The sequence below is a fragment of the Mesocricetus auratus genome, unplaced genomic scaffold (genome assembly GCF_017639785.1).
Source record: "Mesocricetus auratus isolate SY011 unplaced genomic scaffold, BCM_Maur_2.0 Super-Scaffold_100007, whole genome shotgun sequence".
Taxonomy (NCBI): Eukaryota; Metazoa; Chordata; class Mammalia; order Rodentia; family Cricetidae; genus Mesocricetus; species Mesocricetus auratus.
Window position 1 is genome coordinate 29,686,685 of NW_024429191.1, and position 18,244 is coordinate 29,704,928.

Below are 18,244 nucleotides of genomic sequence, written 5' to 3' on the forward strand. Positions count from 1 at the left end.
TCACACAGTACACAGCATGGCATCACACAGTACACAGCATGACATCACACAGTACACAGCATGGCATCACACAGTACACAGATAGCATGACATCACACAGTACACAGCATGACATCACACAGTACACAGCATGGATCACACAGTACACAGATAGCATGACATCACACAGTACACAGCATGGCATCACACAGTACACAGATAGCATGACATCACAAAGTACACAGCATGGCATCACACAGTACACAGATAGCATGACATCACACAGTACACAGCATGGATCACACAGTACACAGATAGCATGACATCACACAGTACACAGCATGGCATCACACAGTACACAGATAGCATGACATCACACAGTACACAGATAGCATGACATCACACAGTACACAGATAACATGGCATCACAGAGTACACAGAAACAGAAGTGCCTGTAACACATACTTTTCTCTCCAAATATACTTTTTATTCAACTAGAATGAAGAATCTATGGTATAGCTGCCAGTTTTTTAAATTTGTATTTCTTTTCCAGAATCCTCTTATATAATGTGACAGACGTGGTCTAGGATAATAGAGACATTATATCTTTAATTATTTAAAGTAAAGATTATATGTTCACTTCAGCATCAGGTACTAAAATGAGAACCATTATTTATAGATCCTTCATTTAATGTTTTTTTCTTATTTTTTGTTTTCTTAGCGTCGTCTTGGAGATGCAGCCAAGAAAGCCATCAGTAAATTGACAACTAGAACAGTGAAAAAGGGCGATAAGGTATAGTAATGAAAGTACTTTCCTCTTTGAAATCTCGCTCATGCTTTGCCTGTCTGGGAAGCCTTCAGCTAGACTTTGAGCTTTCCTGAACTTCAGGGACTCTTGCTATTAACAGCATCACTGACTATTCACGGCTAACACTGACTGTTCTTCTGTAGCTTCCTGCTGTTACAGCCAAGTACACATCTTCCAGGAGTTCTGAGACAGTTTGCACATAGAATAGCCAAGAGAAGTACATGTTCTTCTATTTCTTAGGACTGCTGCATCTGTTTTGGGTTTTGTTTCTTCTCAGTTAAGACCTGCCTCAAGACCTTCATTTCTATGGAATTTCAGTTAGCAAGGGCTTTACTACAGGCTGACACTTGTAAAAAAGAACAGTTTGTCAGTGTTGGACCTAAAGGGAACCAAGTCAAAGAGACAGCAACAAATAGCAGAGCTGAAACCTTTCTTCACAATTCCTTAGTCAGAGTCAAGTGCCAAATGGCATCTTAGTGTTAGTTTCTATTCTCAGTATATTCAGATTTACCAAATTTGAATTATTATTTTAAAAATAAAAAGAAATCTCAAAAATAACAAGACAATCTGGCACCCCACACCAAGTGCTAATATTTTAGCAGAGAGCTCTGAGAGGAGGATTTTGTGTGACTTGTCTGTTTTCTGTGTTTTGCCACATTCTTTCTTTCACCATTTTTACTCCTGTGCCTATGAATACTGGAACTGGTTGCCCTCCGCACAGCTGCAGAGGTAGACACGTTCTCACTGAGTGTCACTGCAAACTAAGGAAAGGGCACTTGCAGAAAACAGGCTGCATCAAGACAGTTGCACTTAACCCTAGACAAACCTGATACAAATGCTTTCTTGGCTTGGCCAACTGCAATTAATTAGAAAATCCCTGGATTTGGTACAACCTCACTATCTTCTTCTACCCCTTCCCAGTACTAAACAGTCTTTCCTATACTTATGAAAACTAGCACACCTTTTGTATCCCTTGCACCTGCCAACCATGTGGCAATGACTTAGGCTATTGGCATACTTCATTTTAAGACAACTCTAGGGGAACCCTTCTCAGCCCAGAGGATGAAGGAAGTCAGTTAACCTAGTGACCAAACAAGTGGTTAGTCTTTCCTGATTCTTGATAAATACTCAATATTGAGTTAAACCGGTAACTGCCCCAAGTCTGATCAGAGTGCAATTTCCACACTTGAGTTAGGACTGTAACATAGGAGTCTACTGAGTGTTCCCCATCATATGTAGCTGTGTTTTAGGAATTGATTGGCTGCATGAGCCTCTCGATGAGGATCTTAGTATTTCAGATTGTAATAGTGAAACCTATTGAGCCTTGGCAGTAATAGAGGAATTGGGGTAGACACATGATACTTCAAGATGGTCTGCTGTGAATTGTGGAAAAAATAGAACTCTTACTTATTCTAAGACATATCATAAATAGAATTAGTATGGATTGCATGATTAGTTCATATGTAATTTGAGTCAACCTACTTAAGCAAATGAAAAGTTACTATTTTTAGTTCTTTTCCCTTTGTAGTCATCTGTTTACCATAGCATTGTTCCTAGCTGAGTTGTAGCTCTTCTGTGCACACACTCAGCTCCTATGCTTTGTGTTTCAGGAAACAGACCCAGACTTCGACCACTGTGCAGTCTGCATAGAGAGCTATAAGCAGAATGATGTTGTTCGGATTCTCCCCTGCAAGTACGCCAGATTTCTCTGTTTGAAAGGAATGTATTGATGTCTGCATGTCTCTCCTCCAGAGTAGGCATCTACTTGTTCCTCAAAGCCACCTGACCATAGCTTTCCAAGGCCTGAATGCTGATAATGGGAGATCATGGGCAACTCTGACCAGTGTCCCTCCCAAGAATTATTTGCATATGTCTATAACAAACATGTGACAAACTGGGCCTGGTGGCCCACACCTTTAATCCCAGCACTTGTGAGGCAGAGAGAGGCAGGTAGATCTCTTAGTTCAAGGCCAGCTTGGTCTACAAAACGAATTCCAGGACAGCCAGGGATATACAGAGAAACCCTGTTTAAAAAAAAAAAAAGAAAAGAAAAACGACAGGCATTGGTGGTGCACACCTTTAACCCCAGCACTTGGGAGGCAGAGGCAAGTCTACAGAGGGAGTTCCAGGACAGGCTCCAAAGCAATACGGAGAAACCCTGTCTCAAAAAAAAAGAAAGGAAAGAAAGGAAAAAAAAGAAACAAACACATGATAACATCCAGATACATAATAACCTAAGAATTTGTATTCAGTGACCTTCCTGGGCTAGGTAGTACACTTGTCTAACACGTCCCAGGTTGTGGGTTTGATCCCTAGTACAGACAAAAAAGACAAAACAAAACACTTTGTTTTTTTCCATCTCAAATTAGAGTTCGTTACAAAGCCCTCCCATGAGTCTCCCACCTTGTCTACCTCGTTCTGGATTCTACTATGCTAAGGACCTGAGTTATTCAGAATGGGGGACTGCTGTTTGCTTTGTAGCTGCTCTAAGACAGTACACTACTCTGCAGAGGGTACATTTCTATCTTCTCTGATCATGCCAACAATCCAAAGGGGCATTTTTCTCTTGTTATACTGGCTAGTTTTTCATTCAGTGGCAAAGTATCTGACACAGCTACTGAAGAAGAGGGTTATTTTGCAGTCTTAGAAGCTCTCTGTGTAACACCCAGTGGGCCCTGTTGGGTTAGCCTCTGGCGATTGTGATAGCAGCATACATAGTGGGAGTCCATGTACAAGCAAGAGGACAGGCCAGCTATGCTTGCTACTTTTGTAATAACCTCACGAGAACCACCAGTAACCACCTCCACTAGGTCCCATTCCCCAGAAGTTCTGCCACCTACCAACTACACCCTCCTGATGATCAAAGTTTTCCCACAGTGGACTCTGGGTGGGACACTCCGACTACACTCCAACTGTAGCACCATTGTCAGTGAAGAATAATGAAGCCAGCTGTAGACTCCAGGTTTACACAGTTCAAATATGGCAGAGCCAGTAAAGGGGTCTGACTTCAACAGTTCCTTATATAAGATCTCTAGCTAGTACTCGCCTTCCCTCCCTCCCTGCTTCTCTTCTCTTCCTCCCTCTCTGTCTCTTTTCTTCCCTCTCTATCCTTGCCTCTCTTCTGAGGTATATCCCCAACATTCTTCTTACTTTAAGACAGGATCTCATTAAGTTGTCCAGACTGATTGTGAACTCACTCTGTAGCCCAGACTGACCTTGGACTTGCCAAACTCAAGTTTCAACTTCCCATGTAGCTGAGATTATACAGGCCTGTACCACCAGGCTGGACTATGCAAAATTCCTTTATAAACATGTTGATTTCTACAATGGCTCTATGCCAACCTAGGGAATGTGAAACACCAAGATCTCCTGTTCTATGTATAAAATGCAAAATTACCTACTAAGAAAACCTAAAAGCAAAGATTTCTACTGTCTTCTCTCATTTTTTGAAAAGATGCTCACATGACCCTTGCTTTGTGAGCTTGTGACGGAATAAAATATTTGTAGGCAGTTGTGTCTCCATGAGGCTACCAGTCCTATTTTACTTAGGAAGTAACATTTTGTGCCTAGGAAATATACACAAAATAGATTACTTTTTTGTTTTAGTTTTGTTTTTTAATCCTGGATTTCCAGAAGAATGCTGTATATAGAAATAGAAATCCAAGATTCTGGAGTAAGCATTCCAATTCTAGGTCACATAAAGGAAGACCTTACCAAACTGAATGTAAGCAGCCCTGTAGAAAATTAGGTACTGACCATTTTTCTTCTTCCAGATATTTAAAATCTAAATGTGTGAGGCTGAAGGAAGTACATTTACAAAGCAAGTCAGGAGAAGGATAGGTGGGGTGCATTAGAAAGCAGAGCCAGCAAGTGTCTGCTTTGACCAGAAAGAAGCTGAGTTAAATTTCTTGTCTTCCTATCCCTGTCCAGGAACCCCTAGACCCAGCTGGTACCTAAAGCAGAAAGGGGAAGAAAAAGTCATTCACTGTTACTATTAAAATGGAAATGTCTTCCTCAAGGGAATCTGATCCTTAAATAGAGGACTCTGGACTGCTTGCTCTCATTCTTGCCACCCTAAAGCCTTAACTTTTCTAGGTTCATTCTAAGTACCCTCCATCCCTCCCTCCCTCTCTCCCTTCTAATTCCTCCCTCCCTCCTTCCCTCCCTCCTCCCTCCCTCTCTTCCCTCTCTTGATCTCTTGCTCTCTCGAGCTCCAGTTTGACTCAGAGCTTTCTCAACCCAACTGTTAGATCAGTGAGTGATTTTCTAAAGACTCTTAAGTGGAGCCCCACCATACATCTTAGTCTCTGAGTGATTCTGATACCACAGGGTCATACTCTCCACTGAGGTTCATGGCCTTGTGAGACCTTAGCTTTCTGCAGTGGAAACAAAACAGCTGCTGCTTAGTCTTTGTGTTTGTGAACTGCTTTTGAAGAGTACAAATGTTGTCCCACTTCAGGGAGTTTCTTTGCACTCCAGTTGCAACACTGTCCCCTTCACTGTCTTGTCCTTACTTTATGCAAGATGTGCTGCACTGGCTGTGTTCATTCTCGATGTTGCTTCACAGTCAGCTGCTCTTTTCAGTCTCAGTAAGTTGATGCTTTCTCTAAATTACAGTGTTTAGCCTTCTCAGAACATGTTGTCCCCTCACCTTAACAGTGCTACCATCCTCAGGTGCAGTAAAAATTAACTTTTCCCATTGAGCAACCTTTTGTGTCAACCTTTGACATATACAGGGTTTCTCAGCCTTGGCACTGCTGACATTTCAATTAGATGAGTCTTTATTTGAAGGAGAAGGTGAGGAAAACTGTCCTGTACATTACAGGACATTTAGCACTGTCCTCAGCCTCTGTCCACTACTTCCCAAAAGTACCTATGCCACACTGTTTTGACAGCACGGAATGTCTCCAGATGAGAATCACTGACCTAGAAGAGGTTGACCAAGGAAATTCTTCTAACCCTAGATCTTCTCCAAGCATCTTATTTCCAGAAAGTAGCCCTGGTGTTCCTGTATCGTGTCTTCCCACCTAGAAGGCCCCTCCATTTTTTATCTCTATGTTCTTTGACCCTGAGCCTTCCCTGGATTTCTCCATCTCATATGGCTCAGCACTTTTGCCCTTCACTGTCTTCCACCTGGTCTTTAAACAGACTGGACAGAGTTCCACCCCTGACTGGATGCCAAGTGCTAAGCAGAGCCTGTCTCCTGTCCTGTTGGCCCTCCCTGTTCATCACAGCATGTCTCCTTAAACTCTGCCCTGACCCCATTGTTCTCACTCTCAGCCAAGTAAACGTTACCATCAGCTTCATAGGGAAAATAATTGTAGAGGCTTCCAGCATGTCTGCCTCTGCACCCTCCTTGGCACCTCCTAGCATGGAGGAGACAGCTCAGCTCTGGTTTGATGCTATTCTGCCTGGGTCTTTGCCTGCCAGCTCTTTCCCATTCTGTGAGACCTTGATCTATTGTCTGCCTGTTCCCTTGGCTTTGTTCTGTCTGTCTTTGCTTCTCAGCATTTAATCATACTCAAGCCTTTGAGACTGCAGTTTGTTTTAAAACTGCCTCTTACCCATACTACCCTGCAGCTAGCTTTTGATAGACTCTTTATTTGCTGTTTCTCCTCAGTTGGAAGATAGCCAGATGTCTATGTCTGTCTGTCCCTCATTTTTAACAAGCCTTTTCCAAACTAAACCTTTCTCTATATATGTCAAACCTCTTGTGAATTGTTTTGTCATGTGACCTTTTCCTTTGTCCTCTATTGCACTAATTTACTGTGGACAGGTGGCAGTTGACATTGCTGTGGGTACCTCCTGCTTATGTCAGTTGATTACAGTTGATCACCTTTTGGATGTTAGCCATCATAGCTCCAAACTGAGGAACAGTCGCCTTATTTAAAGGTTAGCCACAAGATTTTAGTAGGTAAAAATACTGAGAGTGCCGCAGCATGAAGATGCCAGCCAGAGCTAAAACAGGTCAGGAAGCTGGCTGCTGGCTGGCTGGAGAGTTGCTTCAGTCACCCCCAACTCAGAGGGAGATCAGCTCAAACAGCATCTGCCAGGCCTGGCTGGGGAAGGAGTTCTTGTGTCTGACCTTTAATAATCCTGGATCCTTTCATGTTTGCCAGGTCCTTAACAGGGCATCCAGAGGCTGCAGAGTTGTAGATGCTTCCCCTCCCCTCTCCGCTAACCCCCCATCCCCACTGATTTTTGACCTCTATTTCTGGCCCCTGGGGAGTAGGAAGGAGGAGGCCCTGAATTTCAGTATTGCAGGCTTTGTTTCTTACATAGTCTGTGTGTTTCCCATTGTGTGTCTCACAGAGTTTCTTACAGAAGTAAAGGATGTGGTGGAAGCTCTGATACGTTGTCTGCACATCCCAGCCCACCACTTGGTCTCTCTCTGCCGCTGTGTGTGTTTTTATTACGAGAGTTTCTCAAGACAGTGAGGAAGAACTGCTTTTCAGGGCCTGCCCCTGTGGTTCACCCTCCAGTGAGAGGGCACCATGACGGATATGCTAGTGTCTAAGGCTTGTTTCAAAAGTGTTCTTGCCATTTATTGGGATGTTGCATGGAACATTAAGATCACTTTGCCTGTTTAGCAAATCTTTCATCTCTCGACCCTCAGTGCTTCTCAGAGTATTCCAGGGTCAGTTTTCATGTACTTCAGTCAGCATCATGAGGTGATCAAGCCTGTCTTCCCCACTTTCCCATCCTTGGTCCTTCAGGGCAGACAGCTGAGAGTCAGAAATAGTGGGCCAAGGATCCAGATGCTCTGTAGCAAAGCTTTGCTCAGAAACAAGATGAAGGACATGGTGAGTATGGAGAGCAGTAAGCTGAGGAAGTGATCACAGAAAAATGGAGAAAATAGGTGAAGAAGGGACAGCTGCAAGCCCAAGCATTTGTTCACAAAGGGACCAGGTAGGAGAGTGCAGGATTGTTCAAGGCTGGTGGTGCAGAGAACAGGGGCTTACTTAGTTTTACCAAGAAAAGCTCTGGGGCTTAGGGACAGAAGGTCTGGGGTCAGACGCACAGAGGCTGGATTGGTGGAGATCAGAAAAGATTGGCTCTGGGTCATGGAAGAAGGGTTGAAGTAGTTGTCTGGGTGCAGGTGATAGCTAAAAGGAACATTTGTTTTTAAAGAGAAGAAATATTTCTTTTAGGTATGAGTTAACTAAGAAAGAGATTTTTATTTGTTTAAAAATAGTCAGTCTTTATTGTCTTCTATAATCATACAAAGGAGAACATGGTAATAATCTAAAGGGATGGAACAGTTTTCTTCTAGATCAACAAATCTATAAGAAAATAAGTACGTAAGAATCCCAACATAAGATCAACAAATCTATAAGAAAATAAGTACTTAAGAATCCCAACATAAGAAAAATCCACTTATGACTCTTTTAAGGTCAAAGGAACAGACAAGTTGTAAACCCTTAAAATCAACATGTGAAGACTTCACAGCATGTGAAAATGGGTATGGTCATCCCATCTTTTGGGAGGTGATGTCAAAGAAGATCAGAAATTGAAGATGATTCTCAAGTTTAAGGATAATCTGAAAATACATGAGATCCTCTCACCAAAAAAAAAAAAAAAGGGCAGGCAATAAATTAAGTAAGGGAGATACGCCATTATGTTCTTTTCTACATAACCAGTAATAGGAAAAGCAAAAACATTCCCCAAGACAGGCCAGAGCCAAATCTTTATCCAAAGGCAACTGCTGGTTTCTTACCAGAGTTTCTACCATCTGCTGGTTAAGAGTCAGCTACCATACCCACCTTTATACTTCTCACTCCTGAATCAAAGCAGTCCTTTCAGAGATCACATGACCTATTCTACGCTGCCAGCCAGCCAGCCAAATCCGTTGTCCATCTGCAACTAGAATACCTTCTGTCCCACTCTGTCTTGGCACTAACTAAGCCCCCAGACATCCATCCGCTGCTCCCAGATGTATGCAGATTAGGTAATTGTGGTTTAGATTCTACAATTTAGATGAGATCTAAAGGGACCTTTGCATGCACCACCCAGGTTAAGAAGTATAATTCTGGGCTGGAGAGATAGCCGGATGCCCTGAGTTTGATCCCTGGAATTCACATGGTTGTAAGAGAGAACTTCAGGTTTTCCTCTGACTACCACATTGTGAGCATGTATGTGCATACCCACAAATAATAATGTTTTTAAAAAGAAACAGCAGCAGCAGCTTGGTTCTGTTCTATGTTGTACTGCCGCCCACCTTGCCACAGTTGAATGCTGCTGAACAGTAGCTACAGATGACCCTCAGGAAAACTGAGTCCTCAGAAGCCCCTCATCCTTCCCTGGAGCACTTGCTTATGTCCATATACATAGTAAGATATAACACCTTATATTCTACAAATGTAAGTCTCCCTATGGATTGGTAGCTTTCCAGCCTATATAGCCCCTAAAGAGAGGCACTCAGGAGTAGGAATGCCCTATCTGAAAGTTTTAGCCTAGGCTGATAAAGCAAGACTTCAAGATCTTGATTCTGATCTTCCAAGAAATGGGTTATAAAGCCATCAGGTGGAAACTGTGGTATAGTATGTTACTGACTGAAATTGTCATCCCAGTAAAAAGTTTTCTAGGCAATCTTTTTAAATCAAAGCTGTATTTTTAAATACTAACCAAAACATTAAATTATAAATTAACAAGCAAGGTCTTAAAGGTATATGATGACCCAATTTGGTATCTCTCAAATTGTCTTTTATCCCAAACTTAGATTGCAACATTTCTTCCACAACTGTTGATGCCCCTTTGTGTCAGCCCAGCATGCCAGGACCCACCCCCATGCTGGGTTGCAGCTTCTTCAAGTTCCTGTGCAAGGGTACCAGAGCTTGGACATGACCTTTGCCTGTCCTTCAGTCTTCTCCAGACTTCCCATGGGAACAAATTCCTGTTCCAAGAATACAGACCCTTCCGTAGTGACTAACTCCATCAGGAGGATGTGACTTTCTGTTCTCCTGAGTAGGAGAGGATGTCATTGTCCCCCCATCCTCAGCCCTTTAACATATCAGCCGAGAATCACCAACCATTGATCTCTTTCTTAGATAATATCACCACCTTAAAACAGTTCTAACTGCCCTATGACTTTTACCAGTATTCAACCTAGGTTGAGTTCCATAAACTAACACTTATCCAGAGAACTCTAATATAACTGTGACTTAATATCTGTGTGAAGTTCCATTTTTTTAAATGAGCTATTCCTCTAAAATGTAGCTTGTTTATAAAGTCTGGTTATCTTTATTCTTAATACATTTTTCTAGATTTCTTCAAGTCTTTTTTGGAATTCACAGGCAAGTTGAGCACAGTAATTTACACCTGTAGTCCCAGCCACTCTTCCATCACTTGTGATCTTGGGACCATCCTGTGCAACACAGCAGACCCCTGTGTTGGGTCTGTGGCAGAGCACAAAAGCAAGTCCGAGCATCTGTGTCCCTCTCACTCTCATTACACAAGTGTTGTTACCACGTGAGATTGGGTACAGGAGGATTTCTGTAGGTTATGTTTTTATATGCCCCACTATTTATCTCTTAGAATTGAAAATCCCCTAAAGCAAAACATAATTAAATTCTAATTCTTTCCGTTTTGACCTAGGAGTTCTTCAGTGTGTAATGTATGACATTAATTCTCTCTTGTTTTCTAGGCATGTTTTCCACAAAACATGTGTGGATCCCTGGCTTAGTGAACACTGTACATGTCCTATGTGCAAACTTAATATTTTGAAAGCCCTAGGAATTGTGGTATGTTTCCTGTTTGTCACTACTTTCATATAATATCATATCACATGCAGTGTAATACAACTGGCATAATAGAAGCCATGACCAAATCTCTTTAGAATAGTATAACTTTCTTTGTCAATATAGACCTTGTTTGTTCAACACTGCCTTTCTTCCAGATGACTTCAGAGTTCTCAACTACCTCAGGGAACTTGAAAAGAGAATGTAAATAATTATACTAGTCTACTTTTAAAAGTGTGCTTCTGATTGAGAGGACACAAAAGAAATAGGGAATAGAAAACTGTGGTCTAACAGTAATTTTCTTATATTTGGCATAATATGAAATGATGTCATATTCTACCCAATTAAACTTGCCTTTCATGTCTTTGGGTGTTGGTAACTTGTAAGCGGTGAAAGAAGATGGTAACCAAAAAGCCTCAAGAGAACCTTGAGCAACTTAGCAGCTGTGTTAGCCAAGTATGCTGCACGGGAGGTGCCAGGTGCCAGGCAGTACAGTAAAAATGTTCAAGACTTTCTTGCATTCCTTGCTTAAGAAAGGTATATAGAGTTGAAGAGATAGCTCAGCATTAAAGGTTAAGGCTCACAACTAAAATATCAACAAAAGCATATATTCAGGGTATATTTTTAATAGAAAGAAAAAAACTAACTCACCATTGCAAACTGTCCTCTTGTGGCCAAGTTATCCCCTATGTAAGACTAGTTTGACAGAGACTGTCTCATGTGGCCAGCATGTGGGAATAGTAACTTGTCCTCTGTCCATTTTTAATGGAGCCTTCTGGAATAAATAATAGCTGTCATGATTTTTTGATGTGATCTTACTGTAAGCATCATCTGTTACACTGTGCTCTTAATTTTGTTTTTAGTAGAACTTTGGGAGGCTCTAAGACAGAATTCTTTTGCCCTAGAAGCAGTAGCCTCTGGATCTTGGTTCCATTCATCAGCCATTTTTCATATGCTGTCTTCTGCAGACAGGAAGAGCTGCCTCTTACTCTGAGTAGACTTTGGCTGTAGCTGGAGGCTTAGGCTTTGAAGCAGATTATTTTCTTATAGTTTATAAGCCTGAGCTTTGATCTGCTCTTGCTTGTGTGCTTTGTTTGTAAAGGTAGACATTGTGTTTTGTTAACTAGATACCAAGTAAATGGAGCATTTCCAAGAAGTTACAGTATAAACAAGGTATTTTGTTACCTGCTACCTTTTAACAGTAGCATTTAACATTAAAATAATGAAGTAAAATTTCAATCTGAAAGTGCCAGCTTTATAAATGACGCTAGTCTCCCTCTGCCTGTGACTGAGACCACAAATGATTATCATTTCTTTGCCAAGCTACAGTGGATAGTTTTGAGCTGTGGATCTGGGTTTTCCTTTGTACCATTTTTGGGAGAAAATCAGCTGATTCTTTGAAGAAAGCTTCTTAAGTGACAGGAAAGAAAGATGGGCAGGAATATGAGAGTAATTATGTGAAAAAGCAGTGCATGTTAAACATTCGGGATTTTGTAATCTTGTTCTTATAATGATTTCTTAATCTGGAAATATTTTGCAGCCAAATCTGCCATGTACTGATAATGTAGCGTTTGATATGGAAAGGCTCACCAGAACCCAAGCAGTTAACCGAAGATCAGCCCTTGGTGACCTTGCCAGCGACAGTTCCCTTGGCCTTGAGCCACTGCGAACTTCAGGCATATCACCTCTTCCTCAAGATGGGGAGCTCACTCCTCGAACGGGTGAAATCAACATTGCAGTAACAAGTAAGTGGGGACCCTTTGCCCAGGCACCAGACTGCATTGCTGCCTGTGTTGGGCATGAGGTGAATGTCAAGGAGAAAGTTGAGGCCACGTGGTCCAGCAGTTTTATAATGGAAAAGACAATGTATACATTCATCCACTGTATTTAAGCATGCTGGTGATGTTGTGGTTAGTTGTTTGAAGGTTTGTATTAATGGCTGTTCGGTAAACCTTGTTTTGAAATCATTGCATTGCAAATAGACATTTTAAAGGGAGACACTGGAGTACAATGTGGGCTAGCAGGCAGCAGTGCTGGTATGTTGTATGCTGAGCACTGCTGCCCATGTTCTCCCAGACTATAAACAACGTGGTGAAAAACTAATGTAGAATTGAACCTAAAAAGTACTCTGGGCTAGTTATGAAATGTCTTGATTGTTGAACTGCTAATAAGCAAAACTGTACTGTTGCTAGAGCGGTGCCCGTCTGTATACAGTGTGAGTGTGTTGGTGGTGTGTGTATGGGTGTTGTAGGCAAGGCATTCATCCTATAACGAGCAAATTCTTTTCTCCGTTTTCATTCTTTACATGCAGTTTCCATCTAACAACCTCTCACCCATCTCTCGTCGCCACTCTGGTGCTGCCTTTTCTAATTGTGCTGCTGCTTACCCAGGACTTCAAGCCTAGAGTTGATGAGGTTCCACTTACCTCTGGGAGCCAATAACAAACATGGGGGAAGCAGCTTATGGAAATAGCTTGCTCTTCACATGTTAAGGCTTCTGTGGTCTATTTTGTTGAAATGCATGGTTCTGAACCATCCAGAGGTTGCCATTTGTCTGAAGGCCAAGAGCTCTCATTACATCATAAGTAAAACTATTCTTTGATACAGTGTGACTCATTTCTTAACATTTTCAAGTGCTTGTCTTATCAGCATTTCATGGTGTTCCAACTGTGGCATTTAGGTTTTATGGTGTAGAGTTTCAAAACTTGGTCTAGCAGTATGAAAGGAGATAGAAGTGATTTAAAATTGTGTTTTTATAAGTCCTTCATTGATCAGGCATTTATTGAGCACCTACTACATTAAGCACACATCTTATCATTTTTATGTGGAAATGTCTTCAAAATCTTGATAATAAAATCTTTTGATGATAAAAATAATTCATATACCAAATAAGACATTTATCAGAATCTGCACGTAATATCATTAAAGAAAATTCATGTGATAATCTAGACCCTCAGTACCTCATTTCCTTCTAAATTCCTGTATTACCATAAGCAAGTACAGTACCTTTAGTCAGAAGGGTGGCTCAGCCGCAGAAGACTGCTGCTGAGTATTCTTGAGTCTGCCAGATGCTGCTGTGATGGTATTTCTCACATATAGAAACACACATAGGAATAGAGATGTGACTGAAGTTTCTAAACGTAAGTCTGTGAACAAATGTTTATGAGAAGGTGGGCTTGGTGGCAGCTCAGTGCTAGGATACAGTGGCGCATGACTATAATCCAAGCATTCCTAACACTTAGGAGGTAGAAGCAAAAGATTTAGAAGTTCAAGACCAACCTCATCAATCGCTAAAAAGAAAAGAAGGAAAATGAATGTTACTCTGCTTGCTGTTGATAATGTTCATCTCTTGAATTTTAAAAAATACCAGTGTACACTACCGCAGCTAAAGACATGCCTAGGCTACAGCAGTGGATTTCACATGGATTCTTGAGTGTCCATTTTGACTTCAATAAAAAGCTTAAATCTAATGAGGAGGAAATCTGTAATCCAAGACTTAGCAGTGTCTGCAGTGTTCTATGAAAAGAGTTTGCTAAGCATTTTAATCATATAAACCAACCAGGACAGTGAAGATTTAACTCATATAACAAACTTAGCATCCTGGCAGCCCAGAGAGCAAGTTCTTTTAGCCTTTTCTAGAAAAAAAAAAGCCTGAACACACACTGTTTACAAAGCTTTAGGATTGATGAAACCCAGACTAAGAAGTAGTCTGGAAGCACTTGACACTCTCTCCAAGGACCCAGGTTCAGTTCCCAGCACCCACATGGGTTGCCTCACTCCAGCTCCAGGGTGTCCCAACCTTCTGGCCTCCATGGGCACATGTGCTCACACACACACACACATACACACACACACACACACACGCACGCACGCACGTACGCACGCACACGTGCACCTGTGCACATAATTAAAGATAAAATTTTTAAAGAAATAACTATGTTACATATATGAAGTCCTATGAAGATATTATGTTGTACACTAACTAAAAAATGTTAAAATAAGGGGCTGGAAAGGTGGCTCAGAGGTTAGGAGCACTGGCTGCTCTTCAGAGGTCCTGAGCTCAATTCCCAGCAATCACATGGGGGCTTACAATCATCTGTAATGAGATATGGTGCCCTCTTCTGGAATGCAGGCATTCATTTAGCCAGAATACTGTATACATAATAAATAAATAAAAATCTTTTTTAAAAAATATTGAAGTAAAGTTCCTGTTAGGAACAGGTTTGCATGTGAACATATGCCATGCCTTGTTACAGATGTAGAGAAATTTTATAGAATTACTTTGTCAAACTATCCCAATTTAGTTCACCGTTGGCAATATTGGAGCAAATCAGATTGGTTCTCAGGTCCCAGTTTAGTTTCACTCTCTCACTGTGTATGCATGACTTGGATTTTGACTTCTGCACACTTACTTTTTTTACAAAGACAGAAGAGCCAGTTTTACTTCCCATCAGGAGTCATGTACCTATTTTCTTGGCACAACTGTGATGTGTCTTTTTAGCATGAATACTCTAAGTAAACTGATAGATAAGAGAAAATGCAAACTTGAATGACTGGAGAAGCAGCTTTCTGCTTAGCATACCCACAAGACTTTTGAGAACCCCACTCCATGTTCCTACCCCTTATCTAAGATTGAGTATTAGAGTCATGCAGGAATGGCAAAAAGGAAATTTGGAAAAATGATTAAAATATGGTTGTTCTATGGTCATTTAAATTCACAGTACTATCTATGTCCATGTACAGTTCTCCTACATAATTTTCCTGTGCCTTTTGGTGGTCACACTCCTCATGTACTTCTGGATCTAAACTGAAAGAAATGGTTGAGCCATGCTTTCCTCTCTCCTTGCAGCTTTTCTCAGTACTTCCACTAACCTTCTCTAGTTAGTAGCTTTCTGCCAAACTTCCTCCTGCTTGACTTCCTTGAGCCAGCCTTGGCTTACACCTCCGTTGACGTCTGCTTCGTTGCATTTGAGGGAAGTGTTGACATCGATTTGACTTAAATCTTCTCCCCAGAGTGATTTCCTCCCTTTCCTTTGTCAACAGAAGAATGGTTTATTATTGCCAGTTTTGGCCTCCTCAGTGCTCTCACACTCTGCTACATGATCATCAGAGCCACAGCTAGCTTGAATGCTAATGAGTAAGTAACAAATTGTTTTTTGGATTGCATGTGCCAGATGATCCCAAAAGAAACATGTAACTTTCATGAAGGTGGTGAGACTTTGCTTCCCACCTGTTTCATGCTGATCCCAGTGGGGTCATAGTTAGCAAAGTAATTTATTTCATAAGTCATCTATTTTTAGTCACACAGAATGGGAGTTCATTTTGTGTAGTAAGACCAGCATACATGAACAAAGCTCTGGAGGCTCTCTTTAGCACAAGCTGGGTCCACAGCATCATGCAGATGCCAGGACATCAGAACAGTCTTAGTACGTGAAGAATGTCCATGACCTGACCATGGACAGGAATAGCCCCACTCTGTGTGTGCTCATAGAACTTTACCAGGAGCTATAGTCAACTTTGGGAAAACACTAAGGCCTTTCTTAGCTGTGGTCAAGGACAGGAAAGAAGTGGGGAGGAAATCTACTGCTCTCAGAAGACTGTTGGGAGGAAGAGATGATGGAATAGACTGTCTCTCCAAGGGCAGAAAGAGGCCAATATAGGTTATAGAAAGGCAGAGTTGGCTCCCATAAGGAAGAATACCAGTCACGCTTCCTAATGGTGAGATGGCCTTGCCACAAGGAGTGCACAGAGCTAGGAATGCCGGCAGAGGTCGTGTGTCACTATGAGGGCTACTGTAGGGTAGACATCTTGGTCCTTGTGCTGCAGCGACTTTCCAGAGTAGCATTCCACAGCGATATGATAATGGAAGGGTTTGTTTTCTTTTTTCTTAAATGTTATTTACTATCAGTCCTTTTTTTTAACCTGAGTATTCGTACTACCTAGAGATGGACACAACCTGGGCCAGTGCCCAAATTTGAGCCCACATTGCTACTGGTGCACATCATGTGCTCTCTATATTGGAGTATAGCCTAGTGTTTTAAGTTGCCAACAATAAACAGTATCCTTGAATAATTAATATCGTTCAGCTGCGGAAACACAAAACTTTCACTTCTCCTGACATATTATCTCTCACCTGATCTGTTGACAAATACTTTCAGGAAATAGCGTCTGGCATCCATGAAATCTTGAGACATTACAGTGTACATTGCAGTTCTTCACCCTTTATATGAATAGTCTTCACCTGTCCATTACGTCAGTCAGCAGCTAGCTACTTCTGTGGACACTGCTAGATGCATCAGAACACATTATCAGTTGCTCAGATTCTAGAGTCAGTCACACCTAGATTTGACTCTCACTCAACTCCTCCAGTTATGAGACTTGGACATTTAAATTTATCTCAACATTATTTTAATCATCAAAATAAGCAGATAATGATTAATCCACATCATAGGGCTATGGACTTAGCACAGTGCCTAGTACGTAATAAGTGCTCAATAAATGTTAGCCAAACTAATTCTGCCAAGATTCTGCTACAGTTCTGTGAATAAGAGGGCCATCTGGGGCCAGGAGGGTGGCTCAGCAGGGAAGACACTTGCTGCCAAGCCTGATGGCCTGAGTTCAATCCAACTTCCACAAGTTGTCCTCTGACCTACACACATACACACCATGATACATGTACATATGCACATAGGCAAAGAAAGAAAGAAATTAGAATTTAAAATTATAAAGCAAGTTAATTTAATTATGTCCATGAAATTAGATACAGTGCATAGGAACTCAAGGTGCCCATGATTGCAAAAACATTTCCATCCAAAGTGAAGTCATTGTTTGGTCTGTAGCCACCAGTCTTGCTGTTCCCAGTCAAGCTAGATAATAAGCCCAGTTCTGACAGGTTCTCACTGTGTAGCTCTGACTGTCCTGGAATTCACTCTGCAGACCAGGGTGGCCTCAAACTCAGAGATCCGCCTGCCTCTGCCTCCCGAGTGCTGGGATTAAAGGTGTGCACCTCCACCTCCCAGCAAAGCCCAGTACTATTTTACCAGTGAGGGGGCTGGTGAGATGATTCAATGGGTAAAGGCACTTGCTGCCAAGCCTGACTTGAGTTTAGTCACAGAATCTACCTTGTGGAAGAAAAGAAATAATTCCTTCAAGCTGTCCTATGACCTCCATACACATGCCATTGCAAACACCACATGTACACACACTCGCCAGCACATAAAATAAGTAAACATAATTAGATATTTTTAAAAATTCAACTACGAGTAACAACCAGTACAAATAAAATAGTGATGCTCTGGGCACTTGTATAGAATTACTAGACAATGTAATGGTCCTCTTACTCATCCAGAATCTTCCCAGATGCTCAGTCTATACATCAGAAACTTTAGAGAATGCTAACTAGGAACCCAAGTGCCTGGATCATACTGCTTCAGTTCCATGCCTAAATGCATTACTCAGAACCTAAGTCATGGATCTTCATAGCCATGTCTTAGTCAATCTTTCTCCCATTAGCCTTTGTAGATGGTTGATTTGCAATTGTTCATTGACTATTACTTCTTTGCCTTCAAAACCATCCTAAAGAACAGTATTCATAATCCCATTTAGAGAGAAAATTGAGTGAGTGTGTGTGTGCATGTGCACATGTGTGTGTACACACCTGAGGGTACATGAAAAGAGTCACCAAAATATTAGTGGTGAGTATCTTAGGTTATACTTTTAGG

The 18,244-nt window shown here is 41.5% G+C and overlaps 1 protein-coding gene across 3 annotated transcripts in view; it reads left to right on the top strand.

Moving 5' to 3' along the window:
* The window catches only part of Rnf130 (ring finger protein 130), a 110,411-nt gene that overhangs the window by 65,542 nt on the left and 26,625 nt on the right, over positions 1 to 18,244 (top strand). For 2 of the 3 annotated variants that reach the window (XM_013114772.3, XM_005071866.4), the window contains exons 4-7: positions 701 to 772; positions 2,398 to 2,480; positions 10,431 to 10,527; positions 12,065 to 12,269. In XM_013114772.3, coding sequence (XP_012970226.1) covers positions 701 to 772; positions 2,398 to 2,480; positions 10,431 to 10,527; positions 12,065 to 12,269 — 457 coding nt within the window. Of the gene's footprint in view, positions 1 to 700; positions 773 to 2,397; positions 2,481 to 10,430; positions 10,528 to 12,064; positions 12,270 to 15,566; positions 15,661 to 18,244 lie in introns of all 3 variants that reach the window. The other variant, XM_005071865.4, reaches the window with a different exon arrangement.